At 39.7% G+C, this 24,383-nt stretch overlaps 1 protein-coding gene across 3 annotated transcripts in view; it reads right to left on the bottom strand.

Annotated features, from left to right (window-relative positions):
• LOC129434835 (uncharacterized) overlaps positions 1–24,383 on the bottom strand; it is a 38,419-nt gene that overhangs the window by 4,976 nt on the left and 9,060 nt on the right. The window contains exons 2-3 of one of the 3 annotated variants that reach the window (XR_012365784.1): positions 16,400–23,147; positions 9,007–9,170 (exon numbers count right to left, since the gene is read on the bottom strand). Coding sequence is in view for 1 of the 3 variants with exons in the window: in XM_073861633.1 (XP_073717734.1) it covers positions 22,075–23,147 (1,073 nt within the window). In the remaining 2 variants the exon portion in view is untranslated. Of the gene's footprint in view, positions 1–8,161; positions 9,171–16,399; positions 23,148–24,383 lie in introns of those variants that run through there. The other 2 variants (XR_012365783.1, XM_073861633.1) reach the window with 2 other exon arrangements.

The following is a 24,383-nucleotide window of genomic DNA, read 5'->3' as shown; positions in this document are numbered from 1 at the left end:
TATTTACATTTGCACAACAGTTAGTTCAACCTCCACAACATTTAGTCATTTGTGCACATCATGATGTTTTATTAACAAGGTTCGGGAGGAGCACGTTCAGATAATCAAACACAGGTGGAAGCACTCTCAGATAATCAAACACAGGTGGAAGCACTCAGCAATCAACCTAAGAGGGTACAAATAGACTCAGCAGTCTTACCTCATTATGTTGTCAGTTCGCAGCATTGACAGTTTGCAGCATCTTGGCTCGTCGGTTGTTTGCTTAAACCATGTCTCAACACAACAGCTCATCATCAAGCGAGGAAAGCGATGTCCCCAGCGATTCATCGCCGCACTCAGCCAGTAACATCCATCCGACACCGGTCATCAGAATCGAGCCCCAGGCTTCTACACGCAGCCGCACGCCTACTCAAACAGACTCACGCTCGCCAAGACGCCGAGGCCAGTCTTCACCAACACCGGCAAGACCCCCATCCTTCTCCCCAGCCTCCTCCTTCCGCTCGGCTGTCCCAACAGTCCCACCTATCAGGAAGTGGACCGTAACAGGATTAAGGAAAGCTATGGGTAACTCAGACGTACAGGGTCCGCGAAAGCTAAATAAAGCAGAGTTGTATGATCTTTATGTCTCTTTACAATTGTCTAATCTCTCTCCTAAGCACCCTCTAGCTCCCAAGGCAGCCCAAAGGCAGAGCGGAGCCCGCAAAGCGCGGACACCACCATCATCGTCCCGCACGAGATCTGGCTCACTCCGCCTGGCGAGTCGCAGCAACAGGCCTTCAGCAAGCCTCGGCCGCGCTCCAGATTTATCCGGAGCAGGACCACTCCCATTTCCCTAAGCAGCTCAGCTCCGCACTGCGGCTTCTGTGGCCGCAGCGCCATATGCAGCCGGGCCCATCGGCCTCCCCACAGCTTCTATCTCTAATGCTCCTGCTGTTAATAACACTCTTCCTTTCCAGTGGCCTCCAGTATGGAAGCATATGGGTAGCAAAATTCAATTTAGAATGTAATATGCAATATGACAATGCAATATGTGGAATGACAATGCATTTCTGTATTTGGGTTTGCATTTTCCATGCATGTGTGTGCAGTCCTTGGTGCAAAATAGAAATGAAAATGTAATACTTTAATTTACATTTTCCATTTTCTACAGCCCTGTTTTAAATACATATTTTAATGCTTTAGAAGTTGCAAAATTAAAATGGAAATGTATTACCCGAACTGATATAATGTGATTCACATTGTCAAGCAAAAACTGTAGCAAAATTATAATTTAAATGTAAATTTCCCTAAATGCATTTGCATTTACGGATGGGAGACTTGGGATTGCGTTTTCATTTGCACAGCGTGCAATGGATGTAGCAAAATTAAATTGGAAATGTATTAGCTGGTTTGATAAGATGTGCTTTACATAGTCAAGCAAAAACTGTAGCAAAATGATCGTTTAAATGAAATTTTCCCTAAATGCATTTACATTTACGGGTGGGAAACTTGGGATTGCATTTTCATTTACATAGCGCGCAACGGATGTAGCAAAATTCAATTGAAAATGCATTCCGAGTTGACCAAGCCCCCGCCATGTGAATCACTGCGTCAAGGCGGGGCAAACAACTCCCATTGCCTGGCCTCTCACGTAGGAAACATGGCGGCAGCAGGGCTGATTGAGAGTGTTATTCGCTGACCGAAGCATAAACAGAGAAATATTAGTATTTATGGAGATTATTACGTGTCTGGTGACAGAACTACAGCGTTGTTTGATCCTCTCACCGAATTGTCTGCATTATCAGACGCTAGTTCACATTGGACTGTGGCTGCCTTCGAATTCAAATATCCTAACTTTACGGATGTTTCTACCGCGAACATTTCATCACAGTTCAAATAAACACTGACTGTATGTGAATGTATTTTTACATTGAAAACATTGTTCATTTTTTTATGATTTTAAAATACAGATAATGATGTTATAACCTCACACGTAGCAAATCATAAAAGGTATATAGGCTATAACAGACTACTTCTTTTTTTAGTTTGACATGTTTTTGTAGAAGAAGAATAAACATTATCTGTTCCGGTGAAAAGTCTTAAACAATTATGCAATAATGGATTATCATCTAACAAGAATAACCATGGTTTTACTACAGTAAGGTTTAAGGTTTTTTAAGCGTTGGGTGGTTGGTTTTTCGAAACCATCTTGTTGTAACTATGATTTTGGCTTTAGTAAAACTATGATAAATGTTCATAAGGATCTAAGACGGAGTTATTGCTTGTTTTACTGTTTGCATCTCCAGCAGTCTGGTTCATAAGAGCACCGCATATAACAATTGTTTCTAAGTTTCGTTGCATTCTCCATGTCTGTCTCGGTTAGCTCTTCTGTTTTATCGGTAAAAAGCGGCTAATATCTCATGATGCGGAGCACAACTAAATAACACGCGAGCAAGTGAAATCAGAAAACCCTGCGGCGTTAAATCTCGAAATAGGTTACTGCGAACCGAATGGCCAAAACAATTTGAAATAAATACAAAACAATTTTCAGGTATACTACTTTACATAAAATAACACAGATGAAGTGATAACGCATTAAATGACCATTCAATATTATTAAACCTGCAGTGACACGTAAAACATTTGAATAGATTTTTTTCTTTTCGAATAATTATTGCAGATCGACTAGTCTTGCACACCCGGACATCAGCATATTGACCCGATCAGACCAAACATACATTTAACTTATGTACTTTTATACTCTTTCATAGCAGAAGTGTAGTGAAGGGTAGGCTATATTCTGACCTGTGGCCAGTGACGTCGTCTTATCTTATTCAATACTTTTTAATGTTCTTATTTATTTATGTCCACAAAAGTTATTAACAAAACATAGATTAAAATTAAGAAACAAATTAAATGAAATGAAATTCATTTTAGAGAAGCAGACAAAACATATGAAGTAAAATTACGTTTAATTGTGGTGGAGATGGTCGTTTAACATGCAGCAAACAGTAAAACAATTTATGACCCCTACCAAAATGAACTGTTTTACCTTAAATCAAAATAAAAAAAACATGTTTACTACAGATTTTCTACAACCATAGTTAAACCTAGTAAAACCATGGTTATTCTTGTTAAATGAAAATCCATGCATTATTGTTAAAGAACAGAATTTTACCGGAACAGATAATGGTTCTTCTTCTTCACAAAACATTTCAAACTTAGAAGGTATTTATGTCCAAGTTCAGTCTGTCTACTTTTTTTCACTCTGTGAGGGGTTTTAACGCCGTTTTCTGTATTTTAAAATAATTAAAAAATATTTGAACAATGTTTTCAACGTATAAATACATACATGTAACAGTCAGGGTTTATTTGCACTGATGAAATGTTCGCGGAAGAAACATCTGTAGGCCCTCGGTGGTCAAAAAAAATAAAACTAGAGTAATACAAACCGTAATCAATCTGCAAAAAAAAAAATTTACAATAATAAAATCATGGCTTATTTTAAGGAACTATACAATATGATACCTGTTTGGAAGACAGGGATGCGCACCTAACAGAGCGCAGACAAACATGCTCATAAACAGGAAGTAATAAATGGAATTATGTGTGCATATTTGAATACTGTAAGAATATTTCCTTTAAATATATTGTTTGTCATATAAAGTGTTGAGAGATAATAATGTTTTTCCACTGTTATTGTTTATTTTGACCTGTTAGTGTGGTTTTAAGCGTGTTTGACCTCAAGGGTTTATTTCAGTAATATTGCTGTTTTATAATAATACAATTTACATCAATCCTGCTTCCTTCTCTGTTTATTAATTTAATGATGCTGTTATGTTAAGTCAATATTCAAGTCAAAAGCGGAATAATGTGTGCATATTTGAATAACTGTAAGAATACAGTTCCTTTGAAAATAATTTTGTCAACGTTTTAGAAATAATAATGTTGTGAAAATATTTATTGCCATATGAGACGTTTATTGCCGTTGAATACTCTCGTCTATAATGTGGAAATTATATATACGTAGGAAATATAATGTGGTATACTTCAAAGTTACACTGCTAATTTTTATTTATGATATGTGGCGATAAATAAAATTTTGCAAATCTGCTGATTTGATCCATTAATTTCCTGACCACCAGGCTATTTTAAACATCATTAATCCACACTTACTAGTCTATCAAATAATATCTAAAGTATATTGTTTTGTGAAAAAAAAGATGATTTGTTATATTGTTTTTGCGCTTTTGTCAATCACACGATATTTTTTATAGTCAAAAGCAGCGGTCAGCAGCTGCAGCGCGCAAACGGATTGTGAAAGCACAAAGCGGCTGCTTGACAAATCTAACCGCACACATACTGCAATAAACACATCAAAGGCCAACAGGCAATGCCATTTGTTGAGGGGTCGCTCACTGATCCCCGTATTTTTGTAAATCCTATGGACCTGCCGAACGGGTTAAGCATTTTTTTTTTCATATACTGTGTTGAGCAAAAAGGCTGCAGAGTTTGACCAGCGGGAATCGGCCGCACATCAGGCTGCCAGATTGTGTTGCTAACTCGCAATGTATAACTACTATCAGACCGGCGTTCGCAGCCTCAAAACACTGCCAGTCCACCGGGAAAAGTCCCGACTATCCCGATTGCCACGCTACTTGAATGCGAAGGCACGAAAGGCAGCCACAGGACAGTGGAAAGTGAACTACCAAACAGATGTCAGCGTCTGATAATGCAGACAATTCGGTGAGAGGATCAAACAACGCTGTAGTTCTGTCACCAGACACGTAATAATCTCCATAAATACTAATATTTCTCTGTTTATGCTTCGGTCAGCGAATAACACTCTCAATCAGCCCCGCTGCCGCCATGTTTCCCACGTGAGAGGCCAGGCAATGGGAGTTGTTTGCCCCGCCTTGACGCAGTGATTCACATGGCGGGGGCGTGGTCAACTCGGAATGCATTTTCAATTGAATTTTGCTACATCTGTTGCGCGCTATGTAAATGAAAATGCAATCCCAAGTTTCCCACCCGTAAATGTAAATGCATTTAGGGAAAATTTCATTTAAACGATCATTTTGCTACAGTTTTTGCTTGACTATGTAAAGCACATCTTATCAAACCAGCTAATACATTTCCAATTTGGTTTTGCTGCGTCCATTGCACGCTGTGTAAATGAAAATGCAATCCCAAGTTTCCCATCCGTAAATGTAAATGCATTTAGGGAAATTTACATTTAAATTATAATTTTGCTACAGTTTTTGCTTGACAATGTGAATCACGTTGTATCGGTTCGGGTAGTGCATTTCCATTTTGGTTTTGCGGCTTCTAAAGCATTAAAATATGTATTTAAAACAGGGCTGTAGAAAATGGAAAATGTAAATTAAAGTATTACATTTTCATTTCTATTTTGCACCAAGGATTGCACATACATGCATGGAAAATGTAAACTTAAATACAGAAATGCATTGTAATTTTACATATTGCATTGTCATATTGCATATTACATTCTAAATTGAATTTTGCTACCCATATGCTTCCATACTCCAGCGCCTGTTGCAGATGCCAACCTGAGACAAAATCAGCTAGCAGCACAGGCGCAAACTTTCCAACAGTTCTATCCAACAAGTGATAAACCCGCCCACATCCAGTGGCCCGCAGCTCCAGTGGTGCAAGCAAGCGCGAGAGTACCCCCGTGCACATCGCAAGTGTACACTCCACTCCATCTCTCATTTCCTGATTTCCCTCCAACTAACTTACTTTCCACAGAGCCTACTCAAAGTGCAAGGCCACCACCGACATTCACAGCCCCGGTTTATAACCTTCCCAGCTCTTCATCTCAAACTAAACAATACTCTCTCTTCACAGCAACACAGATGCCCGTGCCATCCAATGCCCTTATCATGGAACCACCACCAGGGTCCCAAATCATCCGTGCACAGATTCTCGCAGCACCCCAGGAAGGGGAAAGTTTACACTCAGTGTGCCAGCAGGAAGTTTCCTCGCTGATCGGAAAAAGTAGTCTCCACACAGTCGTGAGGGGTGGAGAGTCTCCGCGCAGCGGTGAAGGAGTGGAGAGTCTTCGCGCAGCGGTGAAGGAGTGGAGAGTCTCCACGCAGCCGTGAAGGAGTGGAGAGTCTCCACGCAGCCGTGAAGGAGTGGAGGGTCTCTGCACAGTTGTGAAAGGGTGGAGAGTCTCTGTGCAGTTGTAAAAGGGTGGAGAGTCTTCACACAGTTGTGAAAGGGTGGAAAGATTTCACGTATCCGTGAAAGGGTGGAAAGTTTCCACGCAGACACGACGTATGTTCATCGTCATTGTCTCTGCCACGTTTCACCTTTCCAATTTTTTCTTTCTTCAGAACTAATATTCCCATAACCCACCCGTTAAAACCCCTGCTTGACGCATCACTCGACACTATCCTCCAAGCAGTATCTCCCAGAACCCTTCAATCCTACGTTACTGCCTTTCCATGTCTCTCATAACTTGCCTTTCCCTGATTTTTCTCTTCTTGAAATCACCTCGTTTATCTCCTACCTTAACATAATTAAACTCCTCTTTCCTGTTTTCTCTTTCCGTCCAGCGAACATTGGTCTCTCAGTGGACGGAGTGAGAACTTTCCCAGTGGAACACCTATGTTTTCTCCTTCATCCAGTGATGCAGTATGAGAAAATCCCCTGGGCAAGGACTCATTTTTCTATCTGTTTCTTTTCCGTCCAGCGAGCATTGGTCTCACAGCGGACGGAGTGAGAACTTTCCCGGTAGAGTACTTACGTTTTTCTCTTTCATCCAGCGATGCAGTGTGAGAAAATCTCCCGGGCAAGCGCTCATTTTCCTGTTTCCTTTCCGTCTAGCGAGCACTGGTCTCACAGCAGATGGAGCGAGAACTTTTCTGGTAGAGCACTTACATTTTCTCTTTCATCCAACGATGCAGTGTGAGAAAATCTCCCGGACAAGCACTCGTTTTCCTTTTCTGTTTCCTTTACGTCCAGCGAGCATTGGTCTCACAGCGGACGGAATGAGGTCTTCCCCAGTAGAGCACTTACGTTTTCTCTTTCATCCAGTGATGCAGGGTGAGAAAACCTCCTGGGCAAGCACTAATTTTTCCATTTTCCTTCCGTCCAGCGAGCATTGGTCTCACAGCGGACGGAGTGAGCTCTTCCCCAGTAGAGCACTTAAGTTTTCTCTTTCATCCAGCGATGCAGTGTGAGAAAACCTCCTGGGCAAGCACTCATTTTTCAGTTTTTCCTTCCATCCAGCTAGCATTGGTCTCACAGCGGACGGAGTAAGAACTTTTCCGGTAGAGCACTTATATTTTCTCCTTCATCCAGTGATGCAGTGCGAGAAAATCTCCTGGGCAAGCACCTACTTTCCAGTTTCCTCTTTCTGTCCAGCAAGCACTGGTCCCATAGCAGAAAGAGTGAGAACTTTCCCGGTAGATCACTTACATTTTCTCTTTCATCCAGCGATGCAGTGTGAGAAAATCTCGTGGGCAAGCACTCAATTTTTCCTCCCTACAATCGCTCCCCATTCACAGACCAACAGGGGCCGTCAGCTCAGACGGAGAGATACTATTACGGGCCTCCCCGGTCAAGCATCCAGGCACCTTCTCGAGATGCCAGCCCGCCAAACTCTGCACTCATTTGGGGGGTCCTTAGTGTCAGCTGTTCTCTGCTCTTGAACTTTGGGGGGAGTACTCTGGGTTCGGGCCGAACTCCGAGCTCGGAGCCCTCCCTCCGGACAGCACGCCAAATATGCATTAAACTTTACCCTTCAAATTATATGTAAGTGTGAACTCGTGAAATAGTAGCAGTTTCTCATTCTTTCGAACAAATTGCAACTGCTTTTGGACATGCATCAATGACTTTCATACAATTCTCTGCTGTTTTATAAAATTATAATTTGCTTATGTCATGTCAGTCAAAATTAACTATACTTCTGAATGCTGAATAGTCATTCCATATAAAACTAAATGTTCTCATTTCATTGCTTGAGTCATTAGATACAAAAATGTTGAACTAGTTGTCAAAATCTTTTTTTTATCTTTTTTCCCTTGAAAATGTCTCCTAAATTGAACAATTTCTGAATTTATGTGGCCAGACAGAGAGTAAAGTCTGGTAGTTGCACGAATGATTACAGTACTATGTATGTTGTATTTTCAGTTCCAATGTGCAATATTGTTTTCAGTTGTTCACAGCTCTACCCAGTGGTGTAGTCTAGATTTTTGTAGTGAGTATACTCTGATTTTTCCCCTCTCACCCTTATGCTAACTCGTCCCAGCGCAACGCACCACCACACTCACAGATGCATACAGTATGGATCTTCATGTAACAGAGCATTCTGAAAGTGTACTCATAAACACATAAACTGAATGTGTCATCAACATGTCAGTTTATTATAAGAAAAAAAAAGAGTTTAACAGCCAATGGGTTTACAGCTGGGGAAACTGGACTGATTTTTAGACTGGTTTAGTTAATCAACATCTAACTCGGGGCCAAAACTTACTCAACTGTTAATTAAAATTAAATAAACTGTTTACAATCTTCAATCCGTGGCTAACACTTGCATAACTATTGATAACATTACCATGTGTAATTTAATGGTGTAAATGTTTTTAATTAATACACATTCTAATAATTAAATTTGCATAGTCATTGATATAAAAAGCTTATTTTTTGCATAAAATACAAGCATTGTCTAAAAATGAAAATAGGCTTTTACTTAATTATTATTACAAGACCATCATGTAGCCTAATATTAGACACCAAAACCAAGTGAAGAAAATGATATTTAATTTGCAAGTCTGAACTGAACATCAACGCAGACATGAATTTCCTCACAGAAGTTTAAGATCATATACATCCTGAACGAAGATATATAAATGAACACAGAGAAGGGAAGTTTAACACTGTGAAGCACAAGCATGCTGAAACCATCAGGACATAAACAGGCTTATTTTATTGCACTTGAACCCTTACCTCCAGATAAAGTATTAAACTGGACTGATGATTTAAATGTTGTTTACTCACATGTGCGTTGTTAACTCTCGTTCACTTCTCCACGGACTGTTTGTTTATAGTGCCGCGTGAGCAGCTACACTGTAGGTTCGACTTCATTTGGCACTAAGCAGACCTCTTGGTGCAGGGCCGGCCCTGGCCAATTGGCTGCCCTAGGCAAGATTTCACCTGCTGCCCTTTAGAATCACAGAATCACAATTGTGTCCCAATCATTTTGTTCATAAACTTACACAGAAACAAACTGCACAGATTTGTCTTGTTTTTCTTTATTTTGAAAATATTTTGGAAACACACACGCACAAGAACACATACACACAATACCCTGTTACTCAGGCATTTGATCTTGACATTGTTAAAATCTTGTCTTTTTTACATGTTTTAACACTGCACACTTAACTTAAAATATTTAATTGTGTACAAGAAAGCAGCTGTTATTAATGAATTATTAGTAGCATGTTGTAGTGTCTCGGCAGATTGTGCTCATTGTTACATAGCTTTGTGGCTATACTGCACCGAAGCGGCAGTTTAAAATATAAACCCAGAATTCAGCGAACGTCAAGAACAAGAAAAAAACAATAAGGCCAAGACGCGGGATTTAAATTACGTTACACGGACCATGTATAAATTTCAATGTTTCTGGACAGAAATACCAACTTTGTCTGGTATTAATAAGCTGCACATTGGAGTGCTGGCTGCTCCCCGCAGTGCTGAAGATGCGTGATGGCACATATACACACAGATATCTACGTGCAATCTATTGGAAAGCGGAGGAGTCATTAGATGGGTTAGTAAAATAACGAAATTACAGCTTTTAAATAGAAGAAAAGGTTTTTTTGTAAAGAGATATTTTTTTAAAGTTTAATAGTGCAGAACTCTTCTCAAGGGGAAGAAAGCTATACTTTTCCCCTTACGTGCAACCTATCGGAAAGCGCAGATGAGTTAGTTGGGTTGGTAAAATAATGAAATTATAGATTTAAGTACAAAATAGTATTTATATTAAGAGAAAAATTGAAATAAAAAGTGCAGAACTCTTCTTAAGTGGAAGTAATAAAGTAAAATAACGAATAATAATTATATAATAACGAATAATAGTTTCCAATAGGTTGCACGTAAATATCTGTGCTGCCACCAGTACTCCGTCCGAGCGCGTCTTCAGCACCGCGGCCAGCACTCCAATGCGCAGCTTATTAATACCAAACAAAGTGAACAAGTTGGTTTTTCTGTGCAGAAACATTGAAATTTAAACATGGTCTATGTAACATTATTCCGCGTCTCTGTCTGATTGTTGTTTCCGTTTTCTTGTTCTTGACGTTCGCTGAATTCTGGGTTTATATTTTAAACTGCCGCTTCAGTGCAGTATAGCCACAGAGCTATTTAACAAGCACGATCTTCCGAGATACTATGCTTCTAATAATTCATTAATAACTGTTGTTTTCTTGTGCAAAATATTTATATTATAAAATATATAAATATTTATAGATAAATGTTTATATACATATATTAAAAAATAATAATTTGGGCGCACGGACGCCCCAAGGGGGCGGCCCTGTCTTGGTGATGTCAAAGTACAGCGAGAGCGATTCAAAGCAGATTTCTCCATGTGATAACTGGAATTGCTCTCGCGCTACTTTGTTGTAAATCGCTTGTGGGTTCTTGTGGCGCCACATCAGTCTGCGCCCCAGTCACTCTAGCGCCGCTAGTAATTTGATTTCATACGCCGATCGGATCGCGCAGTTCGGCAGGAAGTCATCAAATATATAGCTTATGTATATCCATTTAAACCCGCTAAAGTAGCAAGTGTAGCATGAAAATGGTTAGTGCTTCACATCTAAATTATGACTAAAAGTTTGAAATGACCATGCTGTTACGCATCCTCACGCTATTTTTAGTGGGTATACGGAAATCCTTGACAATTTCTAGTGGGTATACGGCGTAGTCCTGCGTATCACGTAGACTACACCACTGGCTCTACCCAAAGGGAGTTTACAGTTTTGCTTTGGTGCATTTCTCACATCACTATTTACATTTGCACAACAGTTAATGCAGTTCTCAAAACAATTACTTCAAACTGCAAAACCTAGTTGATAACCTGCAAAAGCGTGTCACTTGCTCAAAATTGATAGGTCATTCCACAAAAGCAAGTATTCATGTCAATGTAAGTGTCAGTGTCATCAAAATGAAAAGTCCTGACACCATTGTTTATGAACAAGATAGTCAAATGGCTTAACCATGTTTTCATTATGACAGTTTTCTCTATAAATTAGGGGTGTGACGAGATCTCGTGTGACGAGATCTCGCGAGATTAAATATGTATCGCGAGATTAAGTGTGTCTCGCGAGATTTCTTGTGTAGGTGAAATTCTGGCCGTTTCTCAAATAAAAGACTGCATCCTTCGGAGGTCGCATTTTTAAACTGCTTTTACTTCATAAAGACTGTCTTATTAAAGACTACTAACAATTATAAAGTTTACTAATAATTTAGTTAATCGCAAATTGTTGTAATATGCTCACGACTTGCGAATGTAATGCTCAGTTAATGATCTGAAATAAACCTTAATGATGCAGCCTGCATATGCGACCTCCGGAGGATGCAGCTTTCTGTTTGACCCTTTTAGGGGCCAGTTACACCAAAAGCGTTTATGGCAGTTGCAGGCGCCTTTTTTAAATGATATTATATGGGCATGGAGCGTTTGCGCGCTGTTTTTGCGCGCTGAGCGCCTTGCGGTTTTTGCCGGCGGCCGCAGCACGCGCCTTTGAAGGAACGCTGAGAGCGGAGAAGCGCCCGACGTCATTCGTGTCTTTCCATTGTATACTCGAATGAGGGGAGATGCGGGCCTTACGTTGTGGTGAGGGAAGTTTACAGTTGCTTTGAAGAACCGGACTCCAATCGCTCACTCTCTCCTGCGTGTTTGTGCACCTCTCACCCTCAAACAAGGTCAGAGCAAGCGTCATCTTTTTAAAGTTTCTGCTAATATGACAGTTAACAGCAAAAGAGCGCGCGCTTCAATATTTGATTGACAAGACAGCTGACTAGGTGGTTGCCTAGCAATATTACAGTTTTTCTCAGTCGCTTTGGTACAATTCTCGGATCAGAATTGAAATTTTCAAAACTACTTGTTCATTTCTCACATCATTGTGTCATTTGTGCACATCAAAAAAGCAGTTTCTCATTTCTTTGAACAAGTTGCAAATGCTTTGGTACATCCATGCAAATGATTATGTACAATTCTCTGCTTTTTCCTACATTATCGATTGCTTATGTCATGTTGATCAAAATGTATTATAATGGGTCTCTGTTGAATAGTCTCACCCCCCACAACATTTAGGCATTAGTTCATAGTATAAGTCTTTACATGCAAAATTATTGAACAAGTTCTCATAATACAGTTCTTATAATTGTGCCGATCAAACATATTTTTATAAATTTCTATTAGAAGTTTTACTAAATCTGTCCTGACTTGGTTAATTGCTCCCAGGTGAATCTTGACTTTCCCTAACAGACAGGAACGTCCCCAGCAAGCAAAAACTGAGATGTTGAAATGACGGCTAACTATAGACCCAATATAGTCCAGCTATGAGTAATCCACTTCTACCCTAAACAACCTTGAATTTGGTTACATGCCATTTTTGCCAAAATAACTTGAAGATGTATGATATTCCAACAGGTGTTCAAGGTGTTTGATTTCTTTAATCTAAAAGTATTTGCATTGTCTATATTTTGGCTATGGTTAGATGTCTATAAGACTTTAGTGGCAGCCCAAATTTAGCCTTGTTTTAGCCAAACATGCCTGCTGGGTCAGGAGGTATAGGAAGACTTCAGTGTAATACAGCACTGCATGTATTTTCCCTAAAGATATTGTTCAATGTTTACATTTCTACTTTTTTGTCTTTGGGCTATGCAGTGCTTTTCCTTTCTGTATGGCAATGACATGGTTTGTCAATGAATTACATTACAAACAGTAAAAGCGTAAATGTAAATTTTGTCCAGTCTCTTGCAATCAAACTCCCACATAACTTACACTAAGGTGTAATTTACAATTTACAATACTTGTCGTCAAAACTTTAGCGATAGTTTACATCAGAAAATCACTTCAGAGTAAACTGTTATATTGACAACGTGCCTAACAATTTGACTGTCTTATCCGTACACAATGACACAATGACTTGTTATTCTGATGCACTGACATGTTCATTGACACAGATATTTAATTTTGAGAGATGAACTAAGGATTTTAAGTAAGAGAGTGGCTTTTGCAGGTTATCCATGGTGTTTTGCTATTTGTCCGAATTGTTTTGAGAAATGCACTTACTGTTTTGCAAATTGTGAGTATGATTCAAGAAATGTACCAAAGCGACTGAGAAAAACTGTAAAATCCGCGTCGACTCGCACTGCTCTTTTTTTAAAAAGGCAGTGCCTCGCGCCTTGCGTTTCCAAGCGTTTAAAGCGTGGTTGGTGTAATAAGCCTCTTAAAGTGCATGCATTATATTCTGTCTTTTACTGCATTTGCTTTTTTGTTTGGGTTTTCAATAATGTTCGTTTGGGAGCTCGTATGAAGTCTGAGACGTGTTGTGTTTGTCTGTTGATCAGTGTCAGATGTGAAGTCTCAGCAGATTAAACCATCACAGAGTTTACATGATTTAATGTCTGCATGTTCATTTCTATTGTAAAGAAATGGACATATATTAAATATTCAAATGGATTTAAACAATGTTTGGCTAAAAATAAGCGTTTCTCTCCGTCTAAAGTGAAAGTGAAGATAGTGTCTCCGAGACGAGTCAACTATCTCCCCCTGCAGGCATTTGTTATAATATATACATAATGCTTTTTATTTATAGACCACAAATGTAATGTGTTTGTTAATGTAATGTTGTTTAATGTAACTTGGTTTTAATACTTTATTTGAACCAATTATTATTGCATCTTCGTTATTATGTCATTTTAAAGGCTACTGCTCACTTGGGTCTATTTTTATTACTCAAAAAAAAAAAAAAATTACTTCATTATCAGTTAGTAAAATAATTGTTAGGGCCAGTCCTTGATTAGTTAAAACATAAAAAATAACATGATTTCAGTTTCTTATTCATTTATTTTATCATCAAGGGTTTCTTAAAAAGTGTAAAAATATTGTCTCGTCTCGTTCTTGTGAACCCAATCTCGTGTCTCGTCTCGTGGATTAAGTGTCTCGTCACACCCCTACTATAAATGTTTTCCAATGCAAAAAAGTCAGATCTTGTTGACACTACCTGAAAATGCTCAAGACAGCACTATATACTATTTGTACAGCTATTTGAAAAATACAGTAAAGTTACACATCACTGTATTTTGTTAGGTAAGTGAGTACATGACACGGAATATGTATGTTTCACTTTTTTTATTGCATATGCTCTTTGCAATTCTAATTTGTTCACAGCATTGTGCAAAAGAAAAAAATACACCCTTATTTACAACAAACATTAACTCTCTTTGGGTAGAGCTGTACACAACTGTAAACAATATTGCAGATTGGAACGGAACATACAACATACATAGTACTGTAATCATTCTTGCACATCCAGACATTCCTCTCTGTCTGGCCACATAATTTCAGAAATTGTTCAATTTAGGAGACTTTTTTGGGGAAAAAAGATTTTAAAAAAATGATTTTGACAACTAGTTCAACATTTTTGTATATAATGACTCAAGCAATGAAATGAGGACTATTAGTTTTATATGGAATGACTATTCAGCCGTCACAAGTATAGTTAATTTTGACTGACATGACACAAGCAAATGATAATGTTATAAAACAGCAGAGAATTGTATGAAAGCAATTGATGCATGTCCAAAAGCATTTGCAATTTGTTCGAAGGAATGAGAAACTGCTACTATGATGTGCACAAGTGACTAAATGTTGTGGAGTTTGAACTAACTGTTGTGCAAATGTAAACAGTGACGTGAGAAATGCACCAAAGCGACTGAGAAAACTATGTTTGTTGTAAATAAGGGTGTATTTTTTTCTTTTGCACAATGCTGTGAACAAACGAGAATTGCAAAGAGCATGCAGTAAAAATGTGAAACATACATACAGTGTTCAGTGTCTTGTACTCAGTTACCTCACTAAATACAGTAATGTGTAACTTTACTGTATTTTTCAAATAGCGGTGCATATAGTATATAGTGCTGTCTTCTTGAGCATTTTCAGGTAGTGTCACCAAGATTTGAATTTTTTGCATTGGAAAACATTTATAAAGTAAACTGTCATAATAAAAACATGACTAAGCCATTTGACTATCTTGTTCATAAACAATGGTGTCAGGACTTTTCATTTTGATGACACTGACACTTTCATTGACATGAATACTTGCTTTTGTGGAATGAATTATCCATTTTGAGCAAGTGACGCGCTTTTGCAGGTTTTCAACTAGGTTTTGCAGTTTTAACTGTTGTACAAATGTAAATAGTGATGTGAGAAATGCACCAAAGCGACTGAGAAAAACTATCACAAATGTATCATATATTTCAAGGATTCATATATGGTATTCATGGTACACTCTAAGAAATTATGTGTTAATTTTAACACATTGTTTTGTGTTAAACTATTTAACACATTATGTGTTATTTTAACACATTGTGTGTCATTTCGTGTAGATTGTGAGCTCAAATAAATGAAATGGACAACACAAGATGTGTTAAAACAACACAAAGTGTGTTATTCCAAAAATAACACAGAGATGTGTTAAGTTAAGGACAACACACTAGATGTGTTGTCCTTAACTAGACACAAGATGTGTTAATTTAACACAATCATTTTAAGAGTGTATTATGTTCTTGACTAATTTTGACAAGCGAACAGACTATTGTGCATGTGATGACTTATACAATGAAATAACGCTGACACGTTTTGGAGTGAACAAACATTAGACTGAGAATCAACAATCAGTTTAGGTCAACAAGATATATTCACTTGGAAATTGTGCTAAATTTAGGCTACCTGTACTTAATCATTTGCAAAGATGTACTGAGACATTGAAAAAATTGTAAAAAACATTTCCCTTTTTCCCTTTTAAATTAATGAATATTGTTATATTTTATCTTCTCTCGTCTGTTTGGTCATTGGGGCATTTTGGGACCTCCTTGGGGTGGAAACTGAGGGAGGAGCGTGACGCACGATATGGGATAAACCTATATAAACATATATGTTTTAATATAGAAACCGGATTGCCGGTTGGCTGGAGTCACGGAGAGGACGCTGGCGCTGTTTGTTCTCCGCTTCTCTGTCACGGATCTTATCCGTCACGGATCTTATCATTTAAAAAATTTTAAATGAACTTTTTACATAGTGTGCACTTTTATCTTTTGATCTCAATTCAAAAGATTATTAGACTAGTTTTGTTGACCTCTGAAAGAAGCCTTGCAACTTGCCTACCATTTGCGGTCTGCTGCCGTCTTGCTGTCATCGCTTCCAGTGCCTGCAAATCATCTCTGTCCCGCTGTTTGTGAGCCAACGCCTTGGAATATAAAGTTACTACTGTTTCTACTGACTGGTGTGCTTAGGCTGCCTGAAATTGTCGGAGGATTGGTTGCGCTTAGCAACGCGCTAATGTCACAAGTGTCCGGCATGATGTTGAAATATTCCACCTCTCAACTGCTGAATCTCAATAGGATCACTGCTTCACCTTGTATTACAACCATCAGACAGCTTGGACTTCTGCGTCGATCACGTTATATCCACAGAAGTACACGGAGAAAGTTTGTTTATTTCTCAAGTGACACCATCAACATTCCCACCATCTGCTCTTCACCTGCACGTGTCGCATCCTTGCGACGTCATCAGTACACTGTCGTATCTGGAATACGTAGTTGCCCTCTATCCCTCCCCTACCCTCTGAGAGCCTCTAGTGCTGGGAGAAATGTAAAACATGGAGTGGATCACAGTGTATTACGAAGTTTACAAAGACTTCCAGAGACTTCAGCTATGTCTCCTGCTACTATGGAATTATTTAATTCACAATCTCTTAACAATAAATCCTTTCTCGTTCATGATCACATTTTGAATAAAAAACTAGATTTCATGTGTTTAGTTGAAACTTGGCACAAAATTGGGGACTACTCAATCCTCAATGAAGCCTGCCCCCAGGGCTATACCTACATGGAGAAAGCCCGCAGTACTGGACGCGGGGGTGGTTTGGCTGTTATCAATCGGGCGGAACTAAAACTATCACCACTGTCATTACCTGACCTCACTTCCATGGAATGTTTAGCCTTTAAATGTAAACCTCCATACTCCATGACAGTGCTTCTCATATACCGCCCCCCAAACCTCACGCCTCATTTCTTCATGAAATACATGACTTACTCACATCATTTTGCTCTATGTTAACCAGAATTGTCATTCTTGGTGATTTTAACATCCATATTGACAACCCTTCCTGGCACTTAGCAAGTTCCTGAGCTTGCTTGACTGCCTTGGTCTCCAGCAACATGTTAAGGCTCCCACACACACCAAGGGCCACACCCTAGATCTGGTCATTTCTGACGCCCCTATAAACAATCTGGAGATAGATGGCCTGGGTGTATCTGACCATAAGTCGGTCTCCATGGCCTTATCTTGTATGCTGCCAACAAACAGACCCAAACGCCAAATATCATTCAGGAACTGGCAACAAATTGATCCTACCTCTATCATTGAAGACCTTCAACAAATCAGCTGCCCAGCCTCTGCAAATGTAGATGAACTGACAACATACTACAATACAGGACTGAGTAGTGTCTTTGACCTCCATGCCCCTATCAGGACACGTGAAGTCAACTTTAAACATTCTGCTCCCTGGTTCACACAGGATTTACGGAAAATGAAAACTGAGGGCCGTATCCTAGAACGCCGCTGTAAACAGTCCAGTTTAACTGTCCACAAGCTTGCATTCCGTGATCATCAAAAGACTTATTACTTTGAAGGATGCACGCTCTAAATTCTACTCAAATCTTATAAATACAAACTCTGGTAACTCAAAGCAGCTTTTTTCCACAATAAACCATCTTCTGAAACCTCAAACATCCTTATCCATTGACCCCACAGAGGAGCGATGCAATAGCTTTATGGACTTTTTTAGATCCAAAGTTAATAACATACGCTGTTCAGTTTCTGGCTCATCTCTCTTGTCTCCTTTGGTTTTAAACTCTTCGCCAATGAGATTACCATCCCTCACAGACTTCGCTGAGGTTCAGCAGAGTAACATTGAGGAAACCATAAGAAAAATGAAGTCATCTACCTGCTCCTTAGATCCCATCCCAATTGTTCTACTCAAGTCAATTATTCAATTCAATTCAATTCAATTCAATTCAATTCAATTCAATTTTATTTATATAGCGCTTTTCACAAGTGTTAATTGTTGCAAAGCAGCTTTACATGAGAAGATGTAGAGGAGAACACAGAAAATCAATAGATAATATAAGAAGTAGAGAAAGCGGTTAAACCGTACAAGCGAGCATATTAATAATGTAACGTATACAGTAAAGTGCTAAGTTAAGCTAAAGTTGGCTGACTCTCCCTGGGACTAAAAACCCTCTAGGAAAAAAAACCCAATGGGAAAAAGTCCTAGAAGGACAAAAACCCTTGGGAGGAATTAATATATATTTATATATATATATAGAAACGGTAGGGATAGGAGGCGGGTAAGCGAATTAAACTGGTTTAGCCGGTGGTCGTTAGTCGGGCATCGGCTGGTCATCACGTTGAAGGACAGCCAGTGGATCAGTGATGCAATGATCTTCACAGCAACCGGAACTGGGTCTGTTTGTCTCATGGTCCTCGTGGTCGAGGACGAGACAGGGAGAGAAAAACAGAGTTCTATTAGCGTAGGGGCCGTTCGCATGCAATGCAAGTGTCAAACATTATAGTGGTTCAAGTCGGCTCGGTTCCAGACAGGCTAACTATTGCGGCAATAGTATATTACCCATATGAGGTATGTGAGTGCTTTGTTCTAGACAAACTAACTACTGCGGGAAAAGTACATTTACTGGACATTTTATGTGAATGCTTTGTTAAAGAAGAATGTCTTAAGTTTAGATTTAAATTGATCGACTGTGTCTGATACTCAAACATTATTTGGTAAATCATTCCAGAGCTTAGGGGCTAAGTAGGAAAAGGATCTACCACCTTTAGACACTTTTGATATTCTAGGGATAATGAAGTGACCAGAATTTTGTGAGCGCAGTTTACGTGATGGATTGTATTCTGATAGTAGTTCTTTAATATACGAGGGCGCTAGGCCATTTAAGGCTTTGTAGGTGATTAGTAATATTTTAAATTGTATGCGAAATTTAACTGGTAGCCAGTGTAAAGATGCCAGAATTGGACTGATGTGGTCATACTTTTTAAATCGAGTAAGAACTCTTGCGGCGGCGTTTTGAACCAGCTGTAGCTTGTTTACCTGATTTGCATGGCATCCCCCGAGTAGCGAGTTACAATAGTCTATTCTAGAGGTCATAAAAGCATGTATAAGCTTTTCTGCGTCTGATGCAGACAGCATATGGCGTATTTTTGAGATATTTCTAAGATGGAAGAATGCTTTGCGGCAGATGTTGGCGATATGACTATCAAAAGATAGATTGCTGTGAAACATTACGCCTAAATTCTTAACCGTGGAAGATGGCACCACCGTGCAGCCATCTATGGGCAACTTGTAATCTGACATAGTATGTTTGTAGCGATTCGGTTCAATAATAAGTATCTCTGTCTTATTGGAGTTTAGCATAAGAAAGTTTTGTGCCATCCAGTCCCTAATATCACTAATGCAGTCTGTTAGCTTAGAAAACTGGTGGGTTTCGCTAGGATGCGACGAGATGTAAAGCTGGGTATCATCCGCATAGCAGTGAAAACTTATGTTATGTTTCCTGATAATGTCTCCTAGAGGTAACATATATAACGAGAATAGGATAGGGCCTAGAACTGATCCCTGAGGTATGCCGTATTTAACGGGGGAGTGATATGACTCTTCCTCATTTACATAAACAAAGTGATATCGATTGGTTAAATACGATCTGAACCAGGCTAACACCTGACCACTGATGCCAACATAGTTTTCTAGTCTATTGAGTAAGATTGTGTGATCTATTGTGTCAAAGGCTGCACTAAGGTCTAGTAATATAAGGATTGAGATTTCACCACGATTGGATGTTAATAGGAGGTCATTTGTAACTCTAAGCAGCGCTGTCTCTGTGCTATGGTGGGGCCTGAATCCTGATTGGAACTTTTCATATGTATTATTATTTTCTACGAATGTGCGTAGCTGGCTTGCCACTACTTTTTCTAATATTTTAGAAAGAAAAGGTAGATTTGAGATTGGTCTAAAGTTATTAAGATCTCCCTGGTCAAGGTTTTGTTTTTTAATGAGCGGTCTAATAACTGCTAGTTTGAAAGCTGTTGGAACGTATCCTAATTCTAGAGATGAGTTAAAGATATTAAGTACCGTGTCTGACACTACATGAAATACCTCTTTTAGTAATTTTGTGGGAACGGGGTCTAGTATACAGGACGATGATTTGGATGACGTTACTAGTTTAGAGAGCTCTTCTATTGTAGTAGGATTAAATGACTCAAGATGTTCGTTTGGTAATCTAGTGGAAAATGTACTATTGGGTAGAGTGGTGGCTGCTTGCGTAGTTTCTATGTTTTCCCTAATAAACATAATTTTGTTAGTAAAGAAGTTCATGAAGTCATCACTATTGTGTTGGAGTTTACTATTGGTTTCTGTTTGTTCTTTGTTTCTAGTCAGTTTCGCAACTGTGCTAAATAGAAAACGAGGGTTGTTATGATTTTCTTTAATAAGTGTACTGAGATAGGTAGATCTGGCAGTTTTAATAGCCTGTCTCTTTCCATGCTGAACGCCATACCTCTAACTTTGTGCTTCGGTAGTTTCTTTCCATTTTTCTAGCTACTTTTTTAAGGGCTGCAGTATGATGGTCATACCATGGAGCTGGCGGTTTTTCTTTGATTATCTTTTTTCGAATGGGAGCAACGGCATCCAAAGTGCTAGAGCAGACGTTGTTCAGGTTTTCTATTATAATATCTAGATCTTCACGATTATCTGCTACATGTTTCATTTGAGACAGGTCTGGAAGAGTGCTAATAAAGCTATCTTTAGTGGTGGAAATTATTGTTCTGGCTAATCTGTAGCATGTTGTAGACTGAGCGGTCCTATCTAGAAGTATTGTGTATGACAGAAGGCAATGGTCTGAAACGGCATCGCTCTGGGGTGATATTTCGATGTCATTAATATTGAGTCCGAGTGACAGAATTAAGTCTAGTGTGTGATTACGAGTATGCATGGGCCCTGACACGTTTTGTTTAATGCCGAGAGAATTTAGAACATCCATAAACGCACGTCCTAATGCATCTTTTGGATTATCCACATGGATATTAAAATCACCAACGATAAGAGCTTTATCTACAGTGACTGTAAGCTCAGATAGGAAGTCTGCTATTTCTTTAAGAAAATCTGTGTGGTGGCCTGAAGGCCTATATATGGTAGCTAAAATGAACGAAAGCCGTTTGTTGTTGCGATCAGTTATTTCCATATTTAACAGTATTATTTCAAACTAATTAAATTTTAGGTTGGATTTATGGTTTACTTTGAATATTATATTGTATATTGTAGCTACACCACCCCCTCTCCCTATTAGACGAGGAACATGTTTATAATAATAGTCTTGTGGGGTGGATTCGTTTAAACTGGTGTAATCGTCTGCTTTAAGCCAGGTTTCTGTTAAACAGAGTGCATCTAAGTTTTGGTCAGTAATTATTTCATTGATAATTGGTTCTTTGTTGGTAAGTGATCTAATGTTAAGAAGGCCGAATTTTAACATTTGAGTTTCATCTGTTAATGTATTATGTTCTAGTTTTATGCTAATAAGATTTGTACGAGACGAGGTAAACGGTGCTCTGTATTTATTTGTTCGAGGAACAGACACAGTCGAGATGTGTTGGTACTCTGTTAAAAAAGGCTCTATGTGCTGGGATATATGTGATCTTGACATGTCAAGGCAGCTAACAGACTGATGGGTAAGCCGATCTGTCTGTTTCCTGACCTGGGCCCTGGATAGTCAGACAATATCAAAAGTAAGACTATTGGTCAGATTTCTAGAGAGTATAGCACTTCCTTCCGGAGACGGATGGAGGCCATCTCTCTTTAGCAGGTCAGGTCTTCCCCGGAAATGCTTCCAATTTTCTATAAACCCTACGTTATGCTGAGGGCACCACTTTGACATCCAGCCATGAAGAGACACTAATCTACTGTAAGTTTCATCCCCCCGGTAGGCGGGGAGGGGACCAGAGCAAATTACATTGTCTGACATTGTTTTTGCAATTTCACACACCTCTTTAATAGTATCTTTGGTGATCTCCGACTGGCGGAGTCTGGTGTCATTCGTGCCGGCGTGAATAACAATCTTAGAAAACTTACGGTTAGCATTAGCCAGCACTTTAAGTTTGGATCTAATGTCAGACGCTCTGGCTCCCGGTATACAATCGACTATGGTGGCTGGTGCCTCAATGCCAACGTTCCTGAGTATAGAATCTCCAATAACCAGGGCACCTTTAACAGATGTCTCAGCCGGTGTATTGCTGAGTGGAGAAAATCTGTTTGATATTAAAACAGGAACGTGATTTGGATGCCAAATGCGACTAGGCCGCCTGACAGTCACCCAGTTAGTCAGCCGCCTTGACTCTGAAGTCGGAACCGAGCCAAGTGTATTATGCTTAACACTAGGCGCACCCGAAACAGTGTTTGTAACATTAACATTAGCGGTCTTAGTGTCCTCAACTAGCGTTCGGATGCACGCTTCTAGTTCTGCAACCTTCTCCGTCAGCCTTACTACTTCAATACACTTAGCACATGTAAACCCCTCTATGCTGACGGAAGAAGCTAAACTGTACATGTGGCAAGTAGTGCAGGTTACAATGACAAGCGGAGTCTTAACGTTTTCATGCTGGGCGATGGCGTCTCCGTTCGCCAGACCGCGGTCCGTGAAGCTGCATCGAGATGGGTGCTCGCTCGTTGCGTGCCTCGGTCGTCTCCGGGTGCCTGGAGCCAGGGTGATGTGAGGCACGCTGTACCGCCTGGTGCTAATGCCGGGACACAACTCCTCCACAGCTTCCCGCTCTGGTGAGAAAAGGTCTGAAAAACATACATCGGATGAGTCCGCCATTAGATCGAAAAAGAAGGCAGATTTACAGTAAACAGACAGTGAGCAAGTGCTAACTTCAACCGGCACGTTTGTTTATGCTAGTGCGCTATATGCAAGCACTAGGTGTTTACTAGTGATAGATCGTTTTACTTATTAATACTGTTCAATAATCGTCACGGTAAAGTATTCCTAAGATAAACTAGTACGTTATATTATATAGATAGGAACGAGATAGTAAGAAAATAGGATTTAGATTATGAACTCGACGGAGCTCCAATGCACGGAGCAGCGTTTCCTGCTGTTAGCCCAATCATCACCAACCTTGTGAATCTCTCCTTTAAAACTGGTCATGTCCCATCTGCCCTTAAATCTGCTATCATTTGCCCAGTACTAAAGAAACCAACCTCTGACCCGGAGGTCCTTGCAAATTACAGGCCAATCTCCAACCTCACCTTCCTGTCAAAGGTTCTAAAGAAGGTAGCCGCCTCTCAGCTCAATAACTATCTTAAACACAACAACCTTTTTGAGACATTTCAATCAGGCTTCCGCTCAGGCCACAGTACTGAAACAGCTTTACTCCGGGTGGTAAATTACCTTTTGATGGCAGCTGATTCAGGATCACCATCACTGCTTATTCTTCTCGACCTAACAGCGGCCTTTGACACCGTAGACCATAACATCCTCCTTGGCCACCTCCAAGACACCGCAGGATTATCGGGCACAGCATTACGGTGGTTCCAGTCTTATCTTTCTGACAGGACTGAAAGTGTTGTTCTGGGAGGATGCAAGTCCAGACGGCTCCCTGTCACATGTGGTGTTCCACAGGGGTCGGTTCTTGGCCCCATCTTATTCATCCTCTACATGCTTCCCCTCGGTCATGTCATCAGCAGACATGGAATGTCCTTTCATTGCTACGCTGACGACACGCAACTTTACATTTAAACTGCCCCAAGTCCCTCCATAGCCTTGTCAAAACTCACCACGTGCCTTGAGGAGATAAAGTCATGGATGAACAGCAACTTCCTCCAGCTAAATCCCAGTAAAACAGAGGCACTACTTGTTGGTACTTCAGACCAGATCCGCTCTTCACCTATATCCCAGTTCACTTTTGATGGCCAGATCATTACCCTTTCCTCCACGATTACAAACCTAGGTGTCAGGTTTGATCCACAACTAACCTTTACTGACCACGTAAAGTACATCTGTAAGAATTCTTTTCATCACCT

Source organism: Misgurnus anguillicaudatus, chromosome 23, assembly GCF_027580225.2.
Source record: "Misgurnus anguillicaudatus chromosome 23, ASM2758022v2, whole genome shotgun sequence".
In the NCBI taxonomy this organism is placed as follows: domain Eukaryota; kingdom Metazoa; phylum Chordata; class Actinopteri; order Cypriniformes; family Cobitidae; genus Misgurnus; species Misgurnus anguillicaudatus.
This window is presented reverse-complemented; position numbering and strand designations above follow the sequence as displayed.